Source organism: Salvelinus alpinus, chromosome 2 (assembly GCF_045679555.1).
Source record: "Salvelinus alpinus chromosome 2, SLU_Salpinus.1, whole genome shotgun sequence".
NCBI lineage: Eukaryota > Metazoa > Chordata > Actinopteri > Salmoniformes > Salmonidae > Salvelinus > Salvelinus alpinus.
This window is the reverse complement of record NC_092087.1, coordinates 31,870,683-31,896,898: the sequence shown is the minus strand read 5'-3', so window position 1 is coordinate 31,896,898 and position 26,216 is coordinate 31,870,683. Positions and strand designations below refer to the sequence as shown.

At 42.8% G+C, this 26,216-nt stretch overlaps 1 protein-coding gene across 7 annotated transcripts in view; it reads left to right on the top strand.

The window, feature by feature from the left end:
- Positions 1-26,216, top strand: part of LOC139558952 (transcription factor EB-like) — a 69,843-nt gene that overhangs the window by 20,191 nt on the left and 23,436 nt on the right. For 2 of the 7 annotated variants that reach the window (XM_071374496.1, XM_071374482.1), the window contains exons 1-3: positions 19,993-20,097; positions 20,983-21,150; positions 26,060-26,158. In XM_071374496.1, the coding sequence (XP_071230597.1) occupies positions 20,068-20,097; positions 20,983-21,150; positions 26,060-26,158 (297 nt within the window). In that variant the 5' untranslated portion in view covers positions 19,993-20,067. Of the gene's footprint in view, positions 1-5,537; positions 5,688-9,735; positions 9,830-10,437; positions 11,659-12,823; positions 12,846-19,992; positions 20,098-20,982; positions 21,151-26,059; positions 26,159-26,216 lie in introns of those variants that run through there. The other 5 variants (XM_071374523.1, XM_071374514.1, XM_071374531.1 and 2 more) reach the window with 5 other exon arrangements.

Here is a 26,216-nt window from a genome sequence, read left to right as displayed (position 1 = left end):
ACAATGACTAGGTTATTGATACAATGACTAGGTTAATGAGACAATGACTAGGTTAATGATACAATGACTAGGTTAATGATACAATGACTAGGTTAATGATACAATGACTAGGTTAATGATACAATGACTAGGTTAATGATACAATGACTAGGTTAATGATACAATGACTAGGTTAATGATACAATGACTAGGTTATTGAGACAATGACTAGGTTAATGAGACAATGAGTAGGTTAATGAGACAATGAGTAGGTTAATGAGACAATGACTAGGTTAATGAGACAATGACTAGGTTAATAATGAGACAATGACTAGGTTAATGAGACAATGACTAGGTTAATGAGACAATGACTAGGTTAATGAGACAATGACTAGGTTAATGAGACAATGACTAGGTTAATGAGACAATGACTAGGTTAATGATACAATGACTAGGTTAATGAGACAATGACTAGGTTAATGATACAATGACTAGGTTAATGATACAATGACTAGGTTAATGAGACAATGACTAGGTTAATGAGACAATGACTAGGTTAATGAGACAATGACTAGGTTAATGAGACAATGACTAGGTTTATGATACAATGACTAGGTTAATGAGACAATGACTAGGTTAATGAGACAATGACTAGGTTAATGAGACAATGACTAGGTTAATGAGACAATGACTAGGTTAATGATACAATGACTAGGTTAATGAGACAATGACTAGGTTAATGATACAATGACTAGGTTAATGATACAATGACTAGGTTAATGATACAATTACTAGGTTAATGAGACAATGACTAGGTTAATGAGACAATGACTAGGTTAATGAGACAATGACTAGGTTAATGAGACAATGACTAGGTTAATGAGACAATGACTAGGTTAATGAGACAATGACTAGGTTTATGATACAATGACTATGAGGTTAAAGTGCAGACTGTCAGCTTTCATTTGAGAGGATTTTCATCTATATTGGGTGAACCTATAGAAATTACGACACTTTTTGTACCTAATCCCCCCCATTTTAGGGGACCAAAAGTATTGGGACAAATTCACTTATACAGTATGTGTATTAAAGTAGTCGAGTATTTGGTCTCATACTCCTAGAACGCAACGATTCCATCAAGCTTGTGACTCTATAAACTTGTTGGAAGCATTTGCTGTTTGTTTTGGTTGTGTTTCAGATTATTTTGTGCCCAATACAAATGAATGGTAAATAATGTATTGTCATTTTAGAGTCACATTTATTGTAAATAAGAATAGAATATGTTTCTGAACACTTCTACATTCATGTGGATGCTAACATGATTCTGGATCATCATGAATGAATGTTGAATAATGATGAGTAAGAAAGTTACAGACACACAAATATACTACCCCTAAGACATGCTGAACTCTCACCATTACAATAACCGGGGAGGTTAGCATTTTTTTTGGGGGGGGGGGTTATGATACAGTATTTGTACGTCTGTAACTTTCTGACTCAGCATTTGGTCCCCACGAGGATAGTAAAACAAAGTTGTGTGTGGGCCCAGCCTCCTCTCTCCATAGGCCATTGTCAGGAGCACAAGGCTTTCTTGGTCAGATTTCCATCCCACACAGACGCTTAGGGATTGGTCAACAACAACCGGCATGCAGCTGCTCTAGCCAATCAGCAGGCTGCCTGCCCCAGCCCTGCCCTTGCCCCAAAATAACACTGTAAATACACTGCTGTCTCTATCAGGCTATTAAAGGTGCCCCAGTGTGTTTGCAAACAAGGCCTTGTTGTTAGCACGTATGAATGTGAGAACCATGCCTCCCAGTGTTTCAGTGAGCCTATGAGACGAGAGTTCAGTGCAAGTCTGTGTTAACTCATACCGCTGAAACTGATGTGTCTGAATATATCCAGTAGGTTTGTATGGAAACCACAGGCTGGGGATGGAGAGACCCCAGCAGAGAGGTGAGGAGAGGGGAAGAGGGGAAACGGAAGAGGGGAAACGTTGGGTACGCTGGCCCTTTTTAAAGCACAACACGCTTCCCCTTAAAAAAGCCTTACTAAATCAGCCTGCTGAATCTCTCTGTTGTTGATGGTGTGTCACCCTGGGGCAGATCCTGATTGATTAGTCAAAGGCCACATTCTAAAACACACTGACCAACCAATCAATACGCTCGACACACAGCACTGTCCACAGTGCTCCCCAGACCCATTCTGTGGTGTGAGATAGTTTGGCCATCACAATTTCAACCAATAGCATTAGGATTAACATAACTATATTATATAACTAGAAGACATAGTTTGATAATACTCAAGGGGCCAGAGAATTTGCAGAATTGTAAATCCTGTTTGATTGAAGGTCCATAAAAATGTGTTGTATTGAAGAGGTCATGACCTTTAGAGAATGAACCTATGTTCAGCATGCTGTTCCTGTGTCCGAGGTCACATAGCCAGGAAATGCATACACCAACAGTGTTGTTGGTTCTGATTGGTTATATATTTAGTAAATGCTGTTCAGTGACAACCATCTCATCAGGGTACGAGAGACAACCAGATATTCACTACCTAGCAACTGTCCCATTCACCTTCTTATCACCATGGTTATCTGTATCAGTAACCGCCGCAACCCAGGAGGAGTTAGCTGAAACCCACTAGTTGGTCCGGCCCACCATGTGGGAAACACTGGCCGTGTTCGAGGGAATCAAATACCTGATTTATTCTGGGTCAACTGGGACTGACTGATCTACAAAATAGTTATTTGTGATGCAAGTTGATATCAAGTTTTTAATGTCACCTGCACAGTGAAATGCCTCTTGTACATCAGTGAATCACGGCTCGCTGGCAGTGTCACACCCTGGCCTTAGTTATCTTTGTTTTCATTAGTATTTTAGTTAGGTCAGGGTGTGACATGGGTTAGTATGTGTTTTTGTATTGTCTAGTGTGGTTTGTATGGTTGAGGGGGTTTCATAGAGTAGATGGGGTTGTGGTCAGTGTAGGTGTTTAGAATTGTCTATGGTTGAGTGTAGTTGTTTAGGAAAGTCTATGGTTGCCTGATTTGGTTCTCAATCAGAGACAGCTGGTTATTGTTGTCTCTGATTGGGAGCCATATTTAAGGTAGCCATAGGCTTTAGGTGTTTGTGGGTAATTGTCTATGTCTAAACGTTAGTAGCTTGTGTGTGCACTTTCGTTTTGTAGCTTCACGTTTGTTGTTTTGTTAGTTTGTAAAGTGTTTTGTTTTGTTTTTCCTTCTTAAAATAAAAAAAGAAGATGTCTTATTTTTCACATGCTGCGTTTTGGTCCGTCTCTCCACACGATCGTGACAGGCAGTGTCGTCTGCAATGTTGAACAAGCCCACTGCCTTCCTCACCAGCACTGAGGTGAGGAATTGGGTATTTGTGTTGTCTTGATTTGTTTTGTCTGGTTGTTCCTTTGAGTGATCACATGACTTGTGGTTCTTGTAAACATGAACCCAGTGACCCAGGCAATCACAGGGTCGCTCTGTGTGTGTGAGTCAGTTGTTATGCAACCTCGTTTCTGGTAAAGGGAACCTCACACTTCCTGTAAAATCACTACTACATCAAGAAGGAGCTTTTCTCCTCTGTAGAGACTCTGAGAGGTTCAGCCTATCAGGGAGGTTGGTACAAAGATCTTTAGTGGTTCACCCTATCAGATGTGTCTGAACAGGATCAGTACAGAGACTCCACTACACACCCAATTGGAAGGGTCAGAAAAATGACCCTCAGGGACACAGCCAATCGGAGGGGTCAGAAAAATGACCCTCAGGGACACAGCCAATTGGAAGGGTCAGAAAAATGACCCTCAGGGACACAGCCAATCGGAGGGGTCAGAAAAATGACCCTCAGGGATACAGACTATGAGACCTTGGCGTGGTACAGCATAGTGGAGAGGTGTGACTGGGGAGTGAACTGAGTCACTTCTCTGGGTTCAGGCTGTCGAGACACTGTCTTCTATCTCTCATCTATGTGTCAACACCAGACCTGAATCGGGAAACAGGATATGATCTCGTAAAGGGGCAAAATGGGGATGGGAATGGGAAGTAGGTAGAAGCTGCCCTTAGCCACTGATACAGGGTCAGATGTTAATTAATCCCTCCCTCTAATGATTTAGGATTGTGAGTAGGGTCATCTGGTTAAATACTACCTAGAGTGCAGAATTGCACCAGCAGAGGGGGCTAAACTATTTTCTGAACAGACTGGAGAGAAACACTTACCTGTGTACAGGTAGAATGTGTGTGTGGTTGTGGAAGTGAGGGGGGGGGGGTTAAAGGACACTGACTGAGTGAACACAGTGCACAGTTCCAGAAAAACCTGGATTTACTATCCACATATCACTTATTTTTTTTGTAAGCTGTCATTCAACCAGTATCAACCTGTTTGGACCAACATTTCCTTAAAATAATCACAAGGACGGACATGTTTTTAAAAAGTTATCATTGTTGTCATGGAGAAATCTGTGATTCAGTTTGTTGTGGTTGTTCACCTATTATATTATATACTGCCTCTGTACTCATGCCTTTATGTCTCAGCATTGTCATTCCTTAGGCTGGTAGCTGATGGAAAATGCCCTCATTAATTTCCAGTCTGTCATTGTTAATAGCAGAGGGAGTTGTTGCTCACATGGTTGAACAGCATTCTGTCATGTAACAGACAACATTATGGTCTGCTACCATTCTGTTGAAGATACCAAGCATTATAAACATGTAATACCTGTGTTATCAGAGAACCATAGCTCGGAGAGCCTTATCGCTCGGAGAGCCTTATCGCTCGGAGAGCCTTATCGCTCGGAGAGCCTTATCGCTGTGGAAGGGTGTGTGTGTGTCAGTGGAGTCTGTGATTCGAGGGCGTCAGGCCCCGTCTCTCAGATACGTAGCTGCCCCCTCTTTCTTGGCATTTGTGTCTGTGTTTTTGTGTGTGTTTCAGCCATACTCACAGCTCACAGGGAAGGTGAATGGATTTCCAAGCTTGGGGCAGAGTTCTGTGTGTGTTTCAGCCATACTCACAGCTCATAGGGAAGGTGAATGGATTTCCCAGCTTGGGGCAGAGTTCTGTGTGTGTTTCAGCCATACTCACAGCTCACAGGGAAGGTGAATGGATTTCCCAGCTTGGGGCAGAGTTCTGTGTGTGTTTCAGCCATACTCACAGCTCACAGGGAAGGTGAATGGATTTCCCAGCTTGGGGCAGAGTTCTGTGTGTGTTTCAGCCATACTCACAGCTCACAGGGAAGGTGAATGGATTTCCCAGCTTGGGGCAGAGTTCTGTGTGTGTGTTTCAGCCATACTCACAGCTCACAGGGAAGGTGAATGGATTTCCCAGCTTGGGGCAGAGTTCTGTGGGAGTTCTGTGTGTGTGTTTGACAGGGGGCATCTGCTGCGGGGTTCCGGACACTGAGTCCCCTTTGTTCCTCCCACGGACAGCGATATTCTGGACACCCTGGCATTCATTTATGAGGAGGAGGAGGAGAGGAAACGCAGTTGGTTTGGGGAGGAAGGGGCAGTGACTAACCCTGTCCCTGTGACTCTTTGAGTGGAGAGGCACGGTGTCACGAGCAGAGACCAGAGAGAGACTGTATAAGAGCTCAACCCGGCTAGCAGAGTACTCTCTCTGAGTGTCTGTATGAACGGTGTGTAGTGGTAGAGGTGTCTGGAATACAGTAACAGACAGTATGTTGATCTGACGATTGTTGAATTGTCCGCCTCCCTGGTAAGGATGTAGGATCATCCGTGTCGTGATCTTTCCCCCCTTCTGCCTCTGTTTCCATCTGGCTGTGGGATTGTCTCTGTTTGGATATAATACGATACAATATGACTGGACTGCTACTGACTGTATCAGCAGTTTGTGACTGGACAGTAAGCAAGGAATGGGGTATAATTTGTGACTGGACTGTAAGCAAGGAATGAGATATAATTTGTCACTGTGCAAATAGGTTGTTTGAATGCATGCTTTGTGTGGTGGGTTGGTGTGGTGAGTAGACTGGCTTCATTGAGTCACAGATATATCCTTGTATAATGGATAACTTGCCATGGAGAATGGAACAGTCATGTTTATATAAGATTGGATGGAAATCTCAGCTATGTACATCCAAACTGCTACTGTAACTGCTACTGTAACTGCTACTGTTACTGCTACTGTAACTGTTACTGCTACTGTAACTGTAACTGTTACTGCTACTTTTACTGCTACTGTAACTGCTACTGTTACTGCTACTGCTACTGTAACTGCTACTGTAACTGCTACTGTTACTGCAACTGTTACTGCTACTGTTACTGTTACTGCTACTGTAACTGTAACTGTTACTGCTACTGTTACTGCTACTGTTACTGCTACTGTTACTGCTACTGTAACTGCTACTGTTACTGCTACTGCTACTGTAACTGCTACTGTTACTGCTACTGCTACTGTAACTGCTACTGTAACTGCTACTGTAACTGCTACTGTAACTGCTACTGTAACTGCTACTGTTACTGCAACTGTTACTGCTACTGCTACTGTAACTGCTACTGTTACTGCTACTGTTACTGCAACTGTTACTGTTACTGCTACTGTAACTGTTACTGTTACTGTTACTGCTACTGTTACTGCTATTGTAACTGCTACTATAACTGCTACTGTAACTGCTACTGCTACTGTAACTGCTACTGCTACTGTTACTGTTACTGTAACTGCTACTGCAACTGCAACTGTTACTGTAACTGCTACTGCAACTGCAACTGTTACTGTAACTGCTACTGTTACTGCAACTGTAACTGCTACTGTAACTGCTACTGCTACTGTTACTTGCTTCTTTCGTTGTCACAGTCAGTGAAACAATGTATATTTTGAAGCTTAATGTTATCTTCTGTAATTTATACCAAATTTGGTGTGTCCACTGGCTACTGATACTGTTCCTTTATTAGGGCTATGATGTGTGTCTGTTGTATTTGGAAGTGAAATATTCATTTCTCAGGTCTGAATCAGTTCCTGATTAGTGGGGCAGGATGAAAACCTGGAGTTCTGTGGACCTGAATGTGAAGAGCCGTTGTTTAAGATTTGTGGTTGAAATGGATGTTTCCCTGGCCTGGTGTAACAGGAAGTTGTTGCCTCACTCCTGACCTTAGGAGTTGTGAAATCTAAGGCGACGAGGAAGGGAAACATAGAGTTGTGGTTGTTTTGGTGATCTAGCTCTTTTGGGTTTACCTAAGACTGATTTGGAATATGAAAAGGACTGCACCTCTCATTGTAAAGTGTCTTTCTCTCTTCGTCTTTTCCACTGACATAAAGATGTGGACAGGTGAAAGCAACATCCTGGTAACTTACATGCTGAGCTCCTCCTCTTCCTGTAGAGCATAAGGCCGCAGAAAGCCTCCGCCATGCCGGGTGGCCCTCCGCTTGCCCTCTGCTTTCTGATCAGTGCCAATGAAGGAGATGAAGCTACGTTGGGACTCTTGAGATCTACCCCATTTAAGTAATGTGCTGAGCTCATGGTTTGGGAGGGTGGGCCGGGAAATGGGGGGTTATTTTTAGAGTTCTGTTGACTCCAAACTAACAGAACAGGAGATGAAGGGATGAATGTGTTATTAGTGTGTCATTTCTCCGTCTGTCTGCTAGTTCACTGAAATGGATTTCAGAACATTACATGTTAAGCCATAATATATGAGCAGCTTCATAAATCACACCCTCTTCAGGGGTATGTGCCGTTGTGATGAATGCTTTCGAGAACTATTGCAGCCATATGGAAACTCCTCATCACATCATGCACACACACACCCACACGGTCCATTGCATCAATTGTTTTGGAAAGTCATTTCTATTATAAGCCTGAGCATGTGTGCTGTCCACCTGTTGCCTCACCGTGGCCTATGATGCCAGACCACCTGACTAGAACAGTTCCTTGTACTACTGTAATATCACCATGTACTCCCTTGTACTACTGTAATATCACCATGTACTCCCTTGTACTACTGTAATATCACCATGTACTCCCTTGTACTACTTTACTATCACCATGTACTCCCTTGTACTACTGTAATATCACCATGTACTCCCTTGTACTACTGTAATATCACCATGTACTCCCTTGTACTACTTTACTATCACCATGTGCTCCCTTGTACTACTGTAATATCACCATGTGCTACCTTGTACTACTGTAATATCACCATGTACTCCCTTGTACTACTGTAATATCACCATGTACTCCCTTGTACTACTTTACTATCACCATGTACTCCCTTGTACTACTGTGATATCACCATGTGCTACCTTGTACTACTGTGATATCACCATGTGCTCCCCTGTACTACTGTGATATCACCATGTGCTACCTTGTACTACTGTAATATCACCATGTGCTCCCTTGTTCTACTGTAATATCACCATGTGCTCCCTTGTACTACTGTAATATCACCATGTGCTCCCTTGTACTACTGTAATATCACCATGTGCTCCCCTGTACTACTGTGATATCACCATGTGCTACCTTGTACTACTGTAATATCACCATGTGCTCCCTTGTTCTACTGTAATATCACCATGTGCTCCCTTGTACTACTGTACTATCACCATGTACTCCCTTGTACTACTGTACTATCACCATGTGCTCCCCTGTACTACTGTAATATCACCATGTACTACTGTAATATCACAATGTACTCCCTTGTACTACTGTACTATCACCATGTGCTACCTTGTTCTACTGTAATATCACCATGTACTCCTTTGTACTACTGTACTATCACCATGTACTATCACCATGTACTCCCTTGTACTACTCTACTATCACCATGTGCTCCCTTGTACTACTGTAATATCACCATGTACTACTGTACTATCACCATGTACTCCCCTGTACTACTGTACTATCACCATGTTCTACCTTGTACTACTGTACTATCACCATGTACTCCCCTGTACTACTGTACTATCACCATGTACTCCCCTGTACTACTGTAATATCACCATGTGCTCCCTTGTACTACTGTACTATCACCATGTGCTCCCCTGTACTACTGTAATATCACCATGTGCTCCTTGTACTACTGTAATATCACCATGTACTACTGTACTATCACCATGTGCTCCCTTGTTCTACTGTAATATCACCATGTGCTACCTTGTACTACTGTACTATCACCATGTACTACTGTACTATCACCATGTACTCCCCTGTACTACTGTACTATCCCCATGTGCTACCTTGTACTACTGTACTATCACCATGTGCTCCCTTGTACTACTGTACTATCACCATGTGCTCCCCTGTACTACTGTAATATCACCATGTACTACCTTGTACGACTGTACTATCACCATGTACTACTGTACTATCACCATGTACTCCCCTGTACTACTGTACTATCACCATGTGCTACCTTGTACTACTGTACTATCACCATGTGCTCCCCTGTACTACTGTACTATCACCATGTACTACCTTGTACTACTGTAATATCACCATGTGCTCCCTTGTACTACTGTACTATCACCATGTGCTCCCCTGTACTACTGTACTATCACCATGTACTCCCCTGTACTACTGTAATATCACCATGTACTACCTTGTACTACTGTAATATCACCATGTGCTCCCTTGTACTACTGTACTATCACCATGTGCTCCCCTGTACTACTGTAATATCACCATGTACTATCTTGTACTACTGTAATATCACCATGTACTACTGTAATATCACCAGGTACTACATTGTACTACTTGTACTACCTGAATGTGTATTGCTGTATCTCATTGGTTTCTCTCTCTCTCTGTCTGTAGTTTGCAGCCCACCCTCTCCGGGGTGTCCAGAGATGTAGAGAGCAGCGTGAGGAGCACAGCCCCATCTTTCCCAGCAGCACTTTCTCACCAAGAGGTAACATAATGTTTGTGTGTGTGTGTGTCACTGTGTTTGCTTCTCACTGTATATCTATGTGTGTTCCTGTGTGTTAGATACTGTATTCAGAGAGAAGGGGAGAAGCAGGGTGTGCCAGGGCTCATGTGAATGTGACTTCCCTGGTTAAATCATGGATACAAGGCGAGAGATTGAGATATTCCTGGTCAGGTGGTATGACATGCTAGTGGTCAATGTTAAAGGAACTGGTGCCTGGGGTCACCTGGATTCACCTGCTCCTGACTCCTAACCTGTCCATGTCCCTGTAGAGAAGCAAGGAAACCCCTCAACTCTCTGTTCCCTCTCGGGAGTCTCTGTGGTTGAGTCTTCTCAAACCACCTCTCCTCTCACAGAGTGGATACAGGCCGGCTCTGTCTGTGATCTCAGACGGCGGTCGGTGTGTGTGCTTTGTGTGTTTAAAGTGTATTAGGTGTATCTGCTCTGAGGGTGAGCAGCAACTGTATACCACATACACTGTCTCTCAGTAAAGGAGGGTGTGTGTTTCTCACTACCTACAGCAGTGTCTTGTATTGGATGACACTGCATCTGATGTAACAAAAATAAGATGAAGTGAAATTTCCCTATAAAGGACATCAGACACCAGCCAAAGCTTCAGACTGAGAAATAATTGTTTTCAAATACCTGCGAATCAGATACAGTCGGTATTCAATTATACTGTATATCTATTTTTAGTTTTAGCTACAGTATATCAAAACAGACCCTGTATCAGAACAGTCAGAGGCAGTACAGGAGCAGGGTTGTGGTGTGTGTGTCGTTGGGGGTCTGTGGGTTTGTGGTTTAGAAGTTTAAGGTTAAGTTGTGTATGTGTGTATAGTCAGAATCACGGTTAGGGTGTGTATCCATGGTGGTCGGATGCAGCTGTTTGTGTGCGTGAGACCAAACGGGAAGGAACAGGGGACTCACACTGTCACCATAGCAACTCTGACACATGACACCCCACCCTGACACCCCACTCGTCTGAGGTGTGTAGGTCTGCCGGTAACGGCTGTGTACTGGCTGTATTCTGGCATGCCACGGACACACTAGCGGAAGGGTCTGTGTTCTGTGACAAGTGTTCCACACGGGCCCACGCACAAGTAAGGGGACGGGCACAGGTACCAAATCTGACAGAACTCTCACCCACTCCTTCTTACTACCACATGCACGCACGCTCGCGCGCACACACACACAGGGCTCAGGGGAACAGGGTGTTCTTCAAAAGGGGAACAGAGAGTGAGGAGTTATTTTAGGCTTCAGGTCGGGCCGGCAGACATTTCACAGCGGAAAGGCTTGTGTGTGTGTGTGTGTGTGTGTGTGTGTGTGTGTGTGTGTGCGTGTGTGTGTGTGTGTGTGTGTTTGTGGTAGTGAGAAGATGGGTAGAAGTCTGTATGACTTTAAATCTGTGCCCCTCCCTTACTGGACAATCCTGGAACCCCCTTACCCAGGAATGACCACTCTGTACTGATTGATTGGAACCTGGCTGAGATGAGCAGGAGAGCAGGAGGGCTGATTACACTCCCGTAAGCTTACTACACTGTGTACTGATTGATTGGAACCTGGCTGAGATGAGCAGGAGAGCAGGAGGGCTGATTACACTCCCGTAAGCTTACTACACTCTGTACTGATTGATTGGAACCTGGCTGAGATGAGCAGGAGAGCAGGAGGGCTGATTACACTCCCGTAAGCTTACTACACTGTGTACTGATTGATTGGAACCTGGCTGAGATGACCAGGAGAGCAGGAGGGCTGATTACACTCCCGTAAGCTTACTACACTGTGTACTGGACACACTCTACGTAATGCTGAGGGAGGTAAACATGCAGGATTTCATTCATACTTCTTCTGTTTGCTTGTGTTATTCATACAAATATCTTACACAGTATTTGTGAGCATTGAATGGATATCAAAGGAGGATGGGACCGGAAAAAGTTGTCATGGATCTTAACCCGTTTTGATGCCATGCATGAAGATAAGTTAGTTGTTGTCACTTTGTCACATCATGAATTGGCACCCAGCCAGCCTATCATATCATGGTTTCCTTTATATGTTGAAATATTAACAGGTGTCTGTGTGTGCTAGCATCTATATCATTTGTCTATTCATGACAGTATTAAACTTCCATAAACTGTTGTACCAATGTCAAGCTGTGTGTGTGTGGTTGTGTCTCTCTGTGTGTGTGTGGTTGTGTCTCTGTGTGTGTGTGGTTGTGTCTCTCTGTGTGTCCTTCTATTGTCTATATTCATTCTTCCATTCATGTGGGTACCTCCATGTGGGTGTCCTGCTATCCTCCCATTCCTCCTCCTGCAGCGTGGCTGTGCCCCTGCCATGGAAAGAGACAGCTGCCTTTTTATTCTCTGCCACAGATGACCCACAATCCAGTTATAAGCGCGCCCCTTATTTAGCTCTGCCCTGGGCAGAGACTGTAATAAGGTGTGTGTGTGTGTGTGGGGGTGTGTGTGTGTGTGTGTGTGCAGCCCTGATTTAGCTGCTGTGGGACGTTATAAGGAGCTAGCGCCAATGGTACCACCAGAACTATAAATAGACTCACACACATTAACAACCTGAGCTGATGTTCCAGCCTCTGTTCTCTCTGTCTGTCTGTGTGTCCGTGTGTGTGTCTGTGTGTGTACGTCTCTGCACGTGTACAATGTATGTGTAATTCCCAATGCTTCTCCAATGTATGCTGTGTGTCTGTGTGCACATGTATTTATGTTAGTACGTAAGTATCTGCATGAGTATCAGCGAGTAAACGTGTTTGTGTTTGACTAATCTGTAGTGTCGTTCAGTTCTAACCCCTGACCCTGCCCCCCTCCTGTCTCTCCCCACCCACTCCCTGATGAGAGAGAGCTTTGAAACAAAGCCGCTGTGACATCACAGCACCCGGCACACAATGGCTGCTTTTTGCACCCACCGCGTCACAGATGCCTGCAAAACTGAGTGTATGCCAGGCAACTGGAGGGCCATGTGGGAGAACCCACTGCCGGGTAGCGGTTTGTCAGTAAGTGAGATGTGGAAGGAACTGAAAGCATGTGTGTCAGCAGCAGGAGAGGGGAAGTAGAGAGGTACCCATGTACAGTATATTAATCTATGTATTACGTATCATTGCCACCATGCAAAGCTACAGCTACAGTGCATTCAGAAAGTATTCAGACCCGTTGACTTTTTACACATTTTGTTATGTTACAGCATTACTCAAATTGATTAAATTGTTTTTTTCTCCCTCATCAATCTACACACAATACTCCATAATGACAAAGCAAAAACAGGTTTTTAGTTTTTTTTTGCAAATGTATAAAAAATATAATATGAGAATCTTGAGAGTCTTTAGGTGCCTTTTGGCAAACTCCAAGAGTGCTGTCATGTGCCTTTTACTGAAGAGTGGCTTCAGTCTGGCCACTTCCATCAAGGCCTGATTGGTGGAGTGCTGCAGAGATGGTTGTCGTTCTGGAATGTTCTCCCATCTCCACAGAGGAACTCTGGAGCTCTGTCAGAGTGACCATCGGGTTCTTGGTCACCTCCCTGACCAAGGCCCTTCTCCCCGATTGCTCAGTTTGGCCGGACGGCCAGCTCTAGTAAGAGTCTTGGAGGTTCCAAACTTCTTCCATTTTAAGAATGATGGAGGCCACTGTGTTCTTGGGGACCTTCAATGCTGCAGAATTGTTTTGGTACCCTTCCCCAGATCTGTGCCTTGACACAATCCTGTCTTGGAGCTCTACGGACAATTCCTTTGACCTCATGGCTTGGTTTTTGCTCTGACATGCACTGTAAACTGTGGGACCGTATATAGACAGGTGTGTGCCTTTCCAAATGATGTCAAATCAATGTAATTTACCACAGGTGGACTTCAATCAAATTGTAAAAACATCTCAAGGTTGATCAATGGAAACAGGATGCACCTGAGCTCAATTCCGAGTCTCATAGCAAAGGGTCTGAATACTTATGTAAATAAGGTATTTCTGTGTTTGTTTTGTTATACATTTGCAGAAATGTCTAAAAACCTGTTTTCCTTTAGTCATTATGGGGTATTTTGTGTAGATTTCTGAGATGTTATATATTTCATCCATTTTAGAATAAGAAAATGTGGAAAAAGTCAAGGGGTCTGAATACGTTCCGAATGCACTGTAACTGCCAAAATAAAGGAAACACCAACATATAGGGTATTGGCCCACCATGAGCCACCAGAACAGCTTCAATGCGCCTTCATATAGATTCTACAAGTGTCTCTGGAAGTCTATTGGAGGGATGTGATGCCATTCTTCCATGAGAAATTCCAGTTGGTGTTTTGTTGATGGTTGTGGAAAACGCTGTCTCCAGAATCTCCCATAAGTGTTGAATTGGGTTGATCTGGTGACTGAGACACACACACCATTTAAACCTTCTATGGTCCTTTGAGACCCCTCTTTCAAAGTCACTGAGATCTCTTCTTCTAGCCATGTTAGACAAAATAATGGCAAACTGGGCATTTTTATACATGACCCTAAGTATGATGGGATGTTAATTGCTTAATTAACTCTGGAACCACACCTGTGTGGAAGCACCTGCTTTCAACATACTTTGTATCCCTCATTTACGATGTCATCATGGTGAGCGTAAACTGAGTGTGTATGAGTGAGAGAATGCACAGGCAGCACTGAGCATTGAATTAGGTGGTGTCCCGTAGGGTAGCTCAACCAGACAGAAGTTTTGCCTTTTTCGCATAATATTTCCAATCGTTTACCTTGGGGTAGGAGTAAAAAGTATATTTGGAACTGAACATGATTAACTATGTTGAGAGTGTTAGCATGCATTAGAATTAAACTAAGTTAAACTTTGCCATATCATGCAAAGGTTTGCTTCTGAAACTCAGCTAGCATTCTAAGCTAAACCAGCAAGAGCACATTGAGACATGCTGGGAGACTAGCATGTTGAACTTAACCAGCTAGATTACATTAAGATGTGCTGAAATCATTGGCATGCTAACATGACGGCCCTTTTCTTCTATTGTGTTTTTGACAGTACGTTTGTTTGTGTGTAACTCTGTGTTGTTGTTTTTGACTGTACATTTGTTTGTGTGTAACTCTGTGTTGTTGTATGTGTCTACTGCTTTGCTTTATCTTGGCCAGGTCGCAGTTGTAAATGAGAACTTGTTCTCAACTGGCCTACCTGGTTAAATAAAGGTGAAATTAAATAAATAAAAATGAAGCTCAACTAGATCACCAAGATATGCAGGAAATATCATCATGCTAAACTAAACGTAGGAGTGGACACAGAGGCACTCTGGCTGGCATTCCTAGGCGAGCCGATTGAGTTTGAAAATGTAATCACCCAATTCGTCAGGGCCTATAAATACAACCAGAGGCATTGTGTCTGTCAGTGTGTAGCTAGTGGTGTAATAGTGTTAATAGTATCAGTAGTGGTGTAATAGTGTTAATAGTAGCAGCAGTAGTGGTGTAATAGTGTTAATAGTATCAGTAGTGGTGTAATAGTGTTAATAGTGGCAGCAGTAGTGGTGTAATAGTGTTAATAGTAGTAGCAGCAGTAGTGGTGTAATAGTGTTAATAGTATCAGTAGTGGTGTAATAGTGTTAATAGCAGCAGTAGTAGTGGTGTAATAGTGTTAATAGCAGCAGTAGTAGTGGCGTAATAGTGTTAATAGCAGCAGTAGTGGTGTAATAGTGTTAATAGTATCAGTAGTGGTGTAATAGTGTTAATAGTATCAGTAGTGGTGTAATAGTGTTAATAGTATCAGTAGTGGTGTAATAGTGTTAATAGTAGCAGTAGTGGTGTAATAGTGTTAATAGCAGCAGTAGTGGTGTAATAGTGTTAATAGTAGCAGCAGTAGTGGTGTAATAGTGTTAATAGTATCAGTAGTGGTGTAATAGTGTTAATAGTATCAGTAGTGGTGTAATAGTGTTAATAGCAGCAGCAGTAGTGGTGTAATAGTGTTAATAGTATCAGTAGTGGTGTAATAGTGTTAATAGTATCAGTAGTGGTGTAATAGTGTTAATAGTATCAGTAGTGGTGTAATAGTGTTAATAGTATCAGTAGTGGTGTAATAGTGTTAATAGTATCAGTAGTGGTGTAATAGTGTTAATAGTATCAGTAGTGGTGTAATAGTGTTAATAGCAGCAGTAGTGGTGTAATAGTGTTAATAGTATCAGTAGTGGTGTAATAGTGTTAATAGTATCAGTAGTGGTGTAATAGTGTTAATAGTATCAGTAGTGGTGTAATAGTGTTAATAGCAGCAGTAGTAGTGGTGTAATAGTGTTAATAGCAGCAGTAGTAGTGGCGTAATAGTGTTAATAGCAGCAGTAGTGGTGTAATAGTGTTAATAGCAGCAGCAGTAGTGGTGTAATAGTGTTAATAGCAGCAGTAGTGGTGTAATAGTGTTAATAGCAGCAGTAGTGGTGTAATAGTGTTAATAGTATCAGTAGTGGTGTAATAGTGTTAATAGTATCAGTAGTGGTGTAATAGTGTTAATAGTATCAGTAGTGGTGTAATAGTGTTAATAGTAGCAGTAGTGGTGTAATAGTGTTAATAGCAGCAGTAGTGGTGTAATAGTGTTAATAGTAGCAGCAGTAGTGGTGTAATAGTGTTAATAGTATCAGTAGTGGTGTAATAGTGTTAATAGTATCAGTAGTGGTGTAATAGTGTTAATAGTATCAGTAGTGGTGTAATAGTGTTAATAGCAGCAGCAGTGGTGTAATAGTGTTAATAGTATCAGTAGTGGTGTAATAGTGTTAATAGTATCAGTAGTGGTGTAATAGTGTTAATAGCAGCAGTAGTGGTGTAATAGTGTTAATAGCAGCAGTAGTGGTGTAATAGTGTTAATAGTATCAGTAGTGGTGTAATAGTGTTAATAGCAGCAGTAGTGGTGTAATAGTGTTAATAGTAGCAGTAGTGGTGTAATAGTGTTAATAGTAGCAGTAGTGGTGTAATAGTGTTAATAGTAGCAGTAGTGGTGTAATAGTGTTAATAGTATCAGTAGTGGTGTAATAGTGTTAATAGCAGCAGTAGTGGTGTAATAGTGTTAATAGCAGCAGCAGTAGTGGTGTAATAGTGTTAATAGTATCAGTAGTGGTGTAATAGTGTTAATAGCAGCAGTAGTGGTGTAATAGTGTTAATAGTAGCAGTAGTGGTGTAATAGTGTTAATAGCAGCAGTAGTGGTGTAATAGTGTTAATAGTATCAGTAGTGGTGTAATAGTGTTAATAGCAGCAGTAGTGGTGTAATAGTGTTAATAGTAGCAGTAGTGGTGTAATAGTGTTAATAGTATCAGTAGTGGTGTAATAGTGTTAATAGTAGCAGTAGTGGTGTAATAGTGTTAATAGTAGCAGCAGTAGTGGTGTAATAGTGTTAATAGCAGCAGTAGTGGTGTAATAGTGTTAATAGTAGCAGCAGTAGTGGTGTAATAGTGTTAATAGCAGCAGCAGTAGTGGTGTAATAGTGTTAATAGTATCAGTAGTGGTGTAATAGTGTTAATAGTATCAGTAGTGGTGTAATAGTGTTAATAGTAGCAGCAGTAGTGGTGTAATAGTGTTAATAGTATCAGTAGTGGTGTAATAGTGTTAATAGTATCAGTAGTGGTGTAATAGTGTTAATAGCAGCAGTAGTGGTGTAATAGTGTTAATAGCAGCAGTAGTGGTGTAATAGTGTTAATAGCAGCAGTAGTGGTGTAATAGTGTTAATAGCAGCAGTAGTGGTGTAATAGTGTTAATAGTATCAGTAGTGGTGTAATAGTGTTAATAGCAGCAGTAGTGGTGTAATAGTGTTAATAGCAGCAGTAGTGGTGTAATAGTGTTAATAGCAGCAGTAGTGGTGTAATAGTGTTAATAGCAGCAGTAGTGGTGTAATAGTGTTAATAGTATCAGTAGTGGTGTAATAGTGTTGATAGCAGCAGTAGTGGTGTAATAGTGTTAATAGCAGCAGTAGTGGTGTAATAGTGTTAATAGTATCAGTAGTGGTGTAATAGTGTTAATAGCAGCAGTAGTGGTGTAATAGTGTTAATAGTAGCAGTAGTGGTGTAATAGTGTTAATAGCAGCAGTAGTGGTGTAATAGTGTTAATAGCAGCAGTAGTGGTGTAATAGTGTTAATAGTAGCAGTAGTGGTGTAATAGTGTTAATAGCAGCAGTAGTGGTGTAATAGTGTTAATAGTATCAGTAGTGGTGTAATAGTGTTAATAGCAGCAGTAGTGGTGTAATAGTGTTGATAGTATCAGTAGTGGTGTAATAGTGTTAATAGCAGCAGTAGTGGTGTAATAGTGTTGATAGTATCAGTAGTGGTGTAATAGTGTTAATAGCAGTAGTAGTGGTGTAATAGTGTTAATAGCTCTGGATAAGAGCGTCTGCTAAATGACTTAAATGTAAATGTAAATGTAGCAGCAGTAGTAGTGGTGTAATAGTGTTAATAGCAGCAGTAGTGGTGTAATAGTGTTAATAGCAGCAGTAGTGGTGTAATAGTGTTAATAGTAGCAGCAGTAGTGGTAGTTGATGTATTTGTTGTTTGTGTTTGGCTGGTCCTGGTTAGGTGTTGGTTCTCTGTGTGCTGCCATGCTGTAGTAGAGATGGCTCTTGGAGTCAGAACGCTGTGCGTGCGTTTGGACCAGCCAGTATGCACAAAGCGGGCACTGAAATGTACACGGCGGACAACAGGCGGCCTCAGTCCTTCTCAATAGGAGCTGCCCTTCTTATTGTACCTCACACACAGTGAGCTTCTCTCTCTCTCTTTCTCTTCTCTCTCTCCATGCCCATGTTTGGCCTGTGTATCTGATGAAGGTTGAGATGTCTGCTCTGATTGGTTGATGTCTCTCTGGCATGGCTTCTTATTGTGCATCTGGATGAAACGGTAGAAACATACTCTCAGGCCACGGCTGCACTTTTATTCACATTGACTTACATTTCATTTGTCTGAAAGGAACAGTCCCAGATAGTAGAATAACAGCAGATCAGGTGTAGTTTTAACACTGCTGAAAGGGGAACTCTGGGGCTCTCCTAAGTGAGAGAAGGGTGGGTTGGAGGTGGAGGAGGAAGGGTGTGGAGGTGGGCGATGGTGAGTGTGTTCCCCCTCACATGACCTCCACACAACAACCGGACCACATGACTCCCACATGACTTCCCCAATGGTAACCATGGGTACGCTCCTAGGCCCAGGGCCTGGAGGGGGTTGGTCTGATGTGCCCACACCTCCACCCTACCCCTACCTTCTCCCCAAACCTCCCCCACCCAGCCTCCACTGCCTCCTAATGCACAGTGTTATTCAATCTAAACCACAGAGAGGAAAAGGCATTAAAAGTAGCATGCACTTGAGATTCCTTTTAGTTTCAAACTGTAAATATGATGATGTTTTTGTCTTATCCTGGAGACCAGGTTTCTATGCTTGAATACGGCCCTTACCTACTCTTAAGATGCCTAAAAGATGCCTAAAGACTTACTGTATTATCATTCTGAAAGACTGGCTACTGTGCTTGTCATACACTGAAGGGACAAGGTAGTTCATCATAGTGGCATTGGTTTCATTAGTCACTTGATTATGTTTTCACACACTTTAACGTTACATGATGTGAACACATAGACAGTACTGATAGTTCGTGACCTGGGATCCAGTTGTCCTCATCCCCCCTGTTCCAAAGCCATGGGGGTAGCTGCTAGTTAACAGACAGTGAATATATGGCATTGTCTGTGTCTGATATGGAAACATTGAGGGATGTTATTCATTAGATAGTTTATGTACTGGCCAGACATCATATGACCTGCTAATACAGCATAAACAGACTGATGCATTGTGGTCTACTGTATTGTACATTTACTTTATATTCCATGTGTCCTGACAGGGGTACAGACAGACCTGGAGGGATGTGGTTGTGGATTATATCCCTGTTGATTACACTAATTGATTAGTTGTTAAGAAATGTGATTTGAATGTCTAGTTTTCCAGGTCTGACTGAGATGATTAGAAGGTAAAAGGACATGGTTGGTGATGTCGGGGACCACAGTGGCAGGACTCATGAGGCCTTACACCTGATGCACCTGTGTGACTTTCTAACATAGTATTCTAACACCACCTTTACTGTCCCTCTTCCCTCAGCTTCCTCACTCTCTCCCTCTTCCCTCAGCTTCCTCACTCTCTCCCACTTCCCTCAGCTTCCTCACTCTCTCCCTCTTCCCTCAGCTTCCTCACTCTCTCGGGCTGGACTGCAGTGCGTCTGCGTCGGCTCGCCCTCCCCTCCCCCCTCGCCCCCCAGCCATGGCCTCACGAATAGGGCTGCGGCTGCAGGTAAACACATTTTGGACTGATTGATTTATTGGTTAATTGATTGATTGGTTAACAGACAGATGTACACTATTACTGTATACAGTAGATGTATTAATTGACTGACTGACTGACTGATGTCTTGAATGACTGATGTATTGACTGACTGACTAACTCATTCATGTATTGACTGACTGATTGATGTATTGACTGAGTGACTGATGTATTGACTGACTGACTGATGTATTGACTGACTGACTGACTGACTAATGTATTGACTGACTGACTGATGTATTGACTGACTAACTGATGGACTGACTGACTGATGTATTGACTGACTAACTGATGGACCGACTGACTGATGTATTGACTGACTGACTGACTGACTGATGTATTGACTGACTGACTGATGTATTGACTGACTGACTGACTGACTGATGTATTGACTGACTGACTGACTGACTGATTGACTGATTGTCGGATGTATTTGACTGACTGACTGATTGATGTATTGACTGACTGACTGACTGATGTATTGACTGACTGACTGACTGATGTATTGACTGACTGACTGACTGATGGATGCATTTGACTGACTGACTGACTGATGTATTGACTGACTGACTGATTGATGTATTGACTGACTGACTGACTGACTGACGTATTGACTGACATACTGACTGACGTATTGACTGACTGATTGATGGATGTATTTGACTGACTGACTGACTGATGTATTGACTGACTGACTGACTGACGTATTGACTGACATACTGACTGACGTATTGACTGACTGACTGATTGATGTATTGACTGACTGACTGGCTGATGTATTGACTGACTGACTGATGTATTGACTGACTGACTGATGTATTTTACTGACTGACTGACTGATGTATGTATTGTCAGCTGATGCGAGACCAGCTGCAGCAGGAGGAGCAGCGGGAGCGGCAACTGCAGCAGAATGCGGCGCTGCAGTACATGCAACAGCAGCGTATGTCTGCCCCAGCACCCAGCCCTGCCATCAACGCTCCACAACACTGCCAGAGCATGCAGGTGCCTGTGGAGGTCCTCAAGGTAAGACCGAGAGATAGAGAGTAGGTGTGTGTGTCCTCAGGGATTGTGCACATTTAGTCAACACCCACACTCAGTCAACACCCACACTCAGTCAACACCCACACTCAGTCAACACCCACACTCAGTCAACACCCACACTCAGTCAACACCCACATTCAGTCAACACCCACGTTCAGTCAACACCCACACTCAGTCAACACCCACACTCAGTCAACACCCACATTTAGTCAACACCCACATTTAGTCAACACCCACACTCAGTCAACACCCACATTCAGTCAACACCCACATTTAGTCAACACCCACATTTAGTCAACACCCACATTTAGTCAACACCCACATTTAGTCAACACCCACATTTAGTCAACACCCACATTCAGTCAACACCCACATTTAGTCAACACCCACAGTCAGTCAACATCCACATTTAGTCAACATCCACATTTAGTCAACACCCACATTTAGTCAACACCCACATTTAGTCAACACCCACATTCAGTCAACACTCACATTTAGTCAACACCCACATTCAGTCAACACCCATATCAGAGGGAGGTTGAAGTGAGGGAAGGATTCAGGCTGAAAAAGTTAAAAGGGAAGTTTAGTTTGATCTGCAGCAGCAGCAGAAAGGTGAATTGATTAGAAGTACAGTGTGCCAAGGAGGGAGATGAAGAGAGAGAGAGGGTATAGAGAAGGGAAAAGCAACAATGGAAATGGAGGATAAAGAATGGTGACGGAGAGTATTCACATCCCTTAACTTTTCATGGACTCACTCTGTGTGCAATAATTAATTTTAAGATGATATATGTACCCCACACATACAGTTATCTGTAAGGCCCCTCAGTCCAGCAGTGAATTTCAAACAGATTCAACCACAAAGACCAGAGAGGTTTTCCAATGCCTCACAAAGAAGGGTACCTATTGGTAGATGGGTAAAAAAATTCAAAGCAGACATTGAATATCCCTTTGAGCATGGTGAAGTTACTAATTACACTTTAAATGGTGTATCAATACACCCAGTCACTACAAAGATAAAGCCTTCCTTCCTAACTCAGTTTCCGGAGAGAGAGGAAACCGCTCAGGGAATTCACCATGTGGCCAATGGTGACTTTAAAACAGTTACAGGGTTTAATGGCTGTGATAGGAGAAAACTGAGGATGGATCAACAACATTGTAGTTACTCCACAATACTAACCTAAATGACAGAGTGAAAAGAAGGAAACCTGTACAGAATATAAATATTCCAAAACATGCATTCTGTTTGCAACAAGGCTCTAAAGTAATACTGCAGAAAATGTGGCAACGCAATTCACTCTTTGTCCTGAATACAAAGAGCCATGTTTGGGGCAAATTCAATACAACACATTACTGAGTACAACTCTCCATATTTCAGCATAGTGGTGGCTGCATCATGTTATGGGTATGCTTATAATTGTTAAGGACTGGGGAGTTTTTCAGGATAAAAAGTTAACAGAATGGAGCTAAGCACTGGCAAAATCCTAGAGGAAAACCTGGTTTAGTCTGCTTTCCAACAGACACTGGGAGATTAATTCACCCTTCACCAAAACAATAACCTTAAACACAAGGCCAAATCTAAACTGGAGTTGCTTGCCAAGAAGGCATTGAATGTTCCTGAGTGGCCAAGTTCCAGTTTTGACTTAAATCTGCTTGAAATGACAATCCGTCAATTTTAATCCCACTTTGTAACACAACAAAATGTGGATAGGGGTGTGAATACTTTCTGAAGGCACTGTAGGTGAAAAAGAGAAAACATACAGGAGATGATAGAGAAAGGGTAGAGATTCAGGCAGAGAAAGAGAGGGGGATTTAGGAGAAGGGGTAATCCACTCACGTGTTGCTGAGGGTCAGCCAGCCTCACTGAGCTCCTCCTGGGTGCAGTGGAGGTGGTCAGGGCTGGATCACTTCTGCTAGGTGGCCTGGACTAGAAAGGGGTGGAAACAGCAAAGACCGAGAAGGAAACGGAGAAGGAAAGAAATACAGAGATAAAGAGACTGAGAATAAAATGCGGTGGAACAGCAACAAGGTAGGGTGACGGAGAACCAGTCTTCATCATGACATGGCCCGCTGTGTGTGTGGAGAGATATGACCGACAGAAGTCAGATACTGTACTGACAGCAGGAGATAAAGGTTATCTGACATTTTGTCTGATTCCACAGATGACAGTGAATGTTCTTATCAGTGTGTGTGAGTAGAGTGTACATTCTGTCTCTGTCAGTATCTCTCTGGTTCTTCTCTGTGTTGTGGGTTCATACTGTGTGTGTGTGTGTGTGTGCGTCTACATTTCAGGGGAGGCGACGGTGGGTGAATTAGAATTATACATACGTGTAGAAGTTAACTTCCTCCAAGTAGTGAGGAAGTCTCTGCTCTATATCTTCACCTCTGTACTGTTGACAACTGTTGGTCGAAAACTATATCAGTCTTCCTGTAATTCCTTTCACTTAGTGCATGTGGAGGTTATTTGTTCTGACAGAGACATGAGTTATGACAAATAGATCTGACTGCTGTTACTGTTTTGTCCCTGTGGGCCCATAGCAACGTGTCACTGACAGTTTTTCAACTGTAAATAAACAGACCCACACTTACTCACGGGCACACACACACACACAGTGTGTACCATACTGTACTCTACCTTACTCTACTCTACCCTGCCCTATTCTACTCTACCCTGCTCTACACTACCCTACTCTACCCTGCCCTACCCTACTCTACCCTACCCTACTCTACACTACCCTACTCTACCCTGCCCTATTCTACTCTACCCTGCTCTACCTTACCCTACTCTACCCTGCCCTATTCTACTCCACCCTACCCTACACCCCACTACCCTACTCTACCCTGCCTTATTCTACTCTACCCTCTACACTACCCTACTCTACCCTACCCTATTCTACTCTACCCTACCCTATTCTACTCTACCCTACCCTATTCTACTCTACTCTACCCTATTCTACTCTACCCTATTCTACTGTACCCTACCCTATTCTACTCTACCCTTTTCTACCCTACCCTATTCTACTCTACCCTATTCTACTCTACCCTACCCTATTCTACTCTACCATATCTACCCTACCCTATTCGACTCTACCCTATTCTACTGTACCCTACCCTATTCTACTCTACCCTTTTCTACCCTACCCTATTCTACTCTACCCTTTTCTTCCCTACCCTATTCTACCCTACCCTATTCTACTCTACCCTACCCTATTCTACTCTACCATATTCTACCCTACCCTATTCTACTCTACCCTATTCTACTCTACCCTACCCTATTCTACTCTACCATATTCTACCCTACCCTATTCTACTCTACCCTATTATATTATACTCTACCCTACCATATTCTACTCTACCCTTTTCTACCCTACCCTATTCTGCCCTACCCTATTCTACTCTACCCTTTTCTACCCTACCCTATTCTACTCTACCCTATTCTACCCTACCCTATTCTACTCTACCCTATTCTACCCTACCCTATTCTACTCTGCCCTATTCTACTCTACCCTACTCTGCCGTACTCTACCATGCTCTACTCTACCCTACTCTACCATATTCTATTCTACACTACCCTATTCTACTCTACCCTACCCTATTCTATTCTACCCTATTCTACCATACTTTTTTCTATTCTACCCTAACCTATTCTACTCTACCATATTCTACCCTACTCCACCATACTCTACTCTACCCTACCTTATTCTATTATACCCTATTCTACCATACTATTTTCTACTCTACCCTAACCTATTCTACTCTACCCTATTCTACTCTAAACTACTCTACCCTACTGTATTCTACTCTACTCTACCGTACCCTATTCTATTCTACCCTACTCTACCCTACCATATTCTACTCTACTCTACCGTGCCCTATTCTACTCTACCCTATTCTACTCTACCCTATTCTACTCTACTCAACCCTACCCTATTCTACTCTACCCTATTCTACTCTACCCTATTCTACCATACTCTATTCTATTCTACTCTACTCTACCCTATTCTACTCTACCCTATTCTACCATACTATATTCTACTCTACCATACTCTATTCTACTCTACCCTACTCTACCCTGTTCTACTCCACCCTACCCGTTTCTACTCTACCCTATTCTACTCGACCCTACTCTATTCTACTCTACCCTATTCTATTCTACACTATTCTACCATACTCTATTCTACCCTATTCTACTCTACCCTATTCTACCATACTCTATTCTACTCTACCATACTATATTCTACTCTACCATACCATACTCTATTCTACTCTACCCTACTCTACCCTATTCTACTCGACCCTACTCTATTCTACTCTACCCTATTCTACTCTACCCTATTCTACCCTACCCTACTCTACTCTATTCTACTCGACCATACTCTACTCTATTATACTCTACCACACTCTACCCTACTCTATTCTACTCGGCCCTACTCCATTCTACTCTACCCCATTCTACTCTACCATACTCTACTCTATTCTACTCTACCATACTCTACTCTATTATACTCTACCACACTCTACCCTACTCTATTCTACTCGGCCCTACTCCATTCTACTCTACCCCATTCTACTCTACCCCATTCTACTCTACCATACTCTACTCTATTACTACCCCCTATTACTCCCTGGTCAGGCCTGGGGACTGCAGGCTTTACAATGTTGGGGTTCCATACACAACAAACTGTTGTGGCTCATACCAATGGACAACAAACTATTGTGGCATTGTGGCTCATACCAATGAACAATGGACAACCAGCACGCAATGGTAAATGAAGCTGTTGACATAGTTCAGAGAGAATTCAGTAATGTATGTCTGATAGGATGAGCAGTTTGTCTGATTATGATGTCAACTGTGTTTAAGTCTTGGTGTGGTGTGTTACTTGTGTGTGTTCAGGTGCAGACTCACCTGGAGAACCCTACAGACTACCACATTCGCCAGTCCCAGAGACAACAGGTGAAGGAGTACCTCTCCACCACCTACGCCACCAAGCAGGTACCTCGCAGTCTGCCTCTTTCTCTCTGTCTCTATCTGTCTTGGTCTCTCTCTCCCT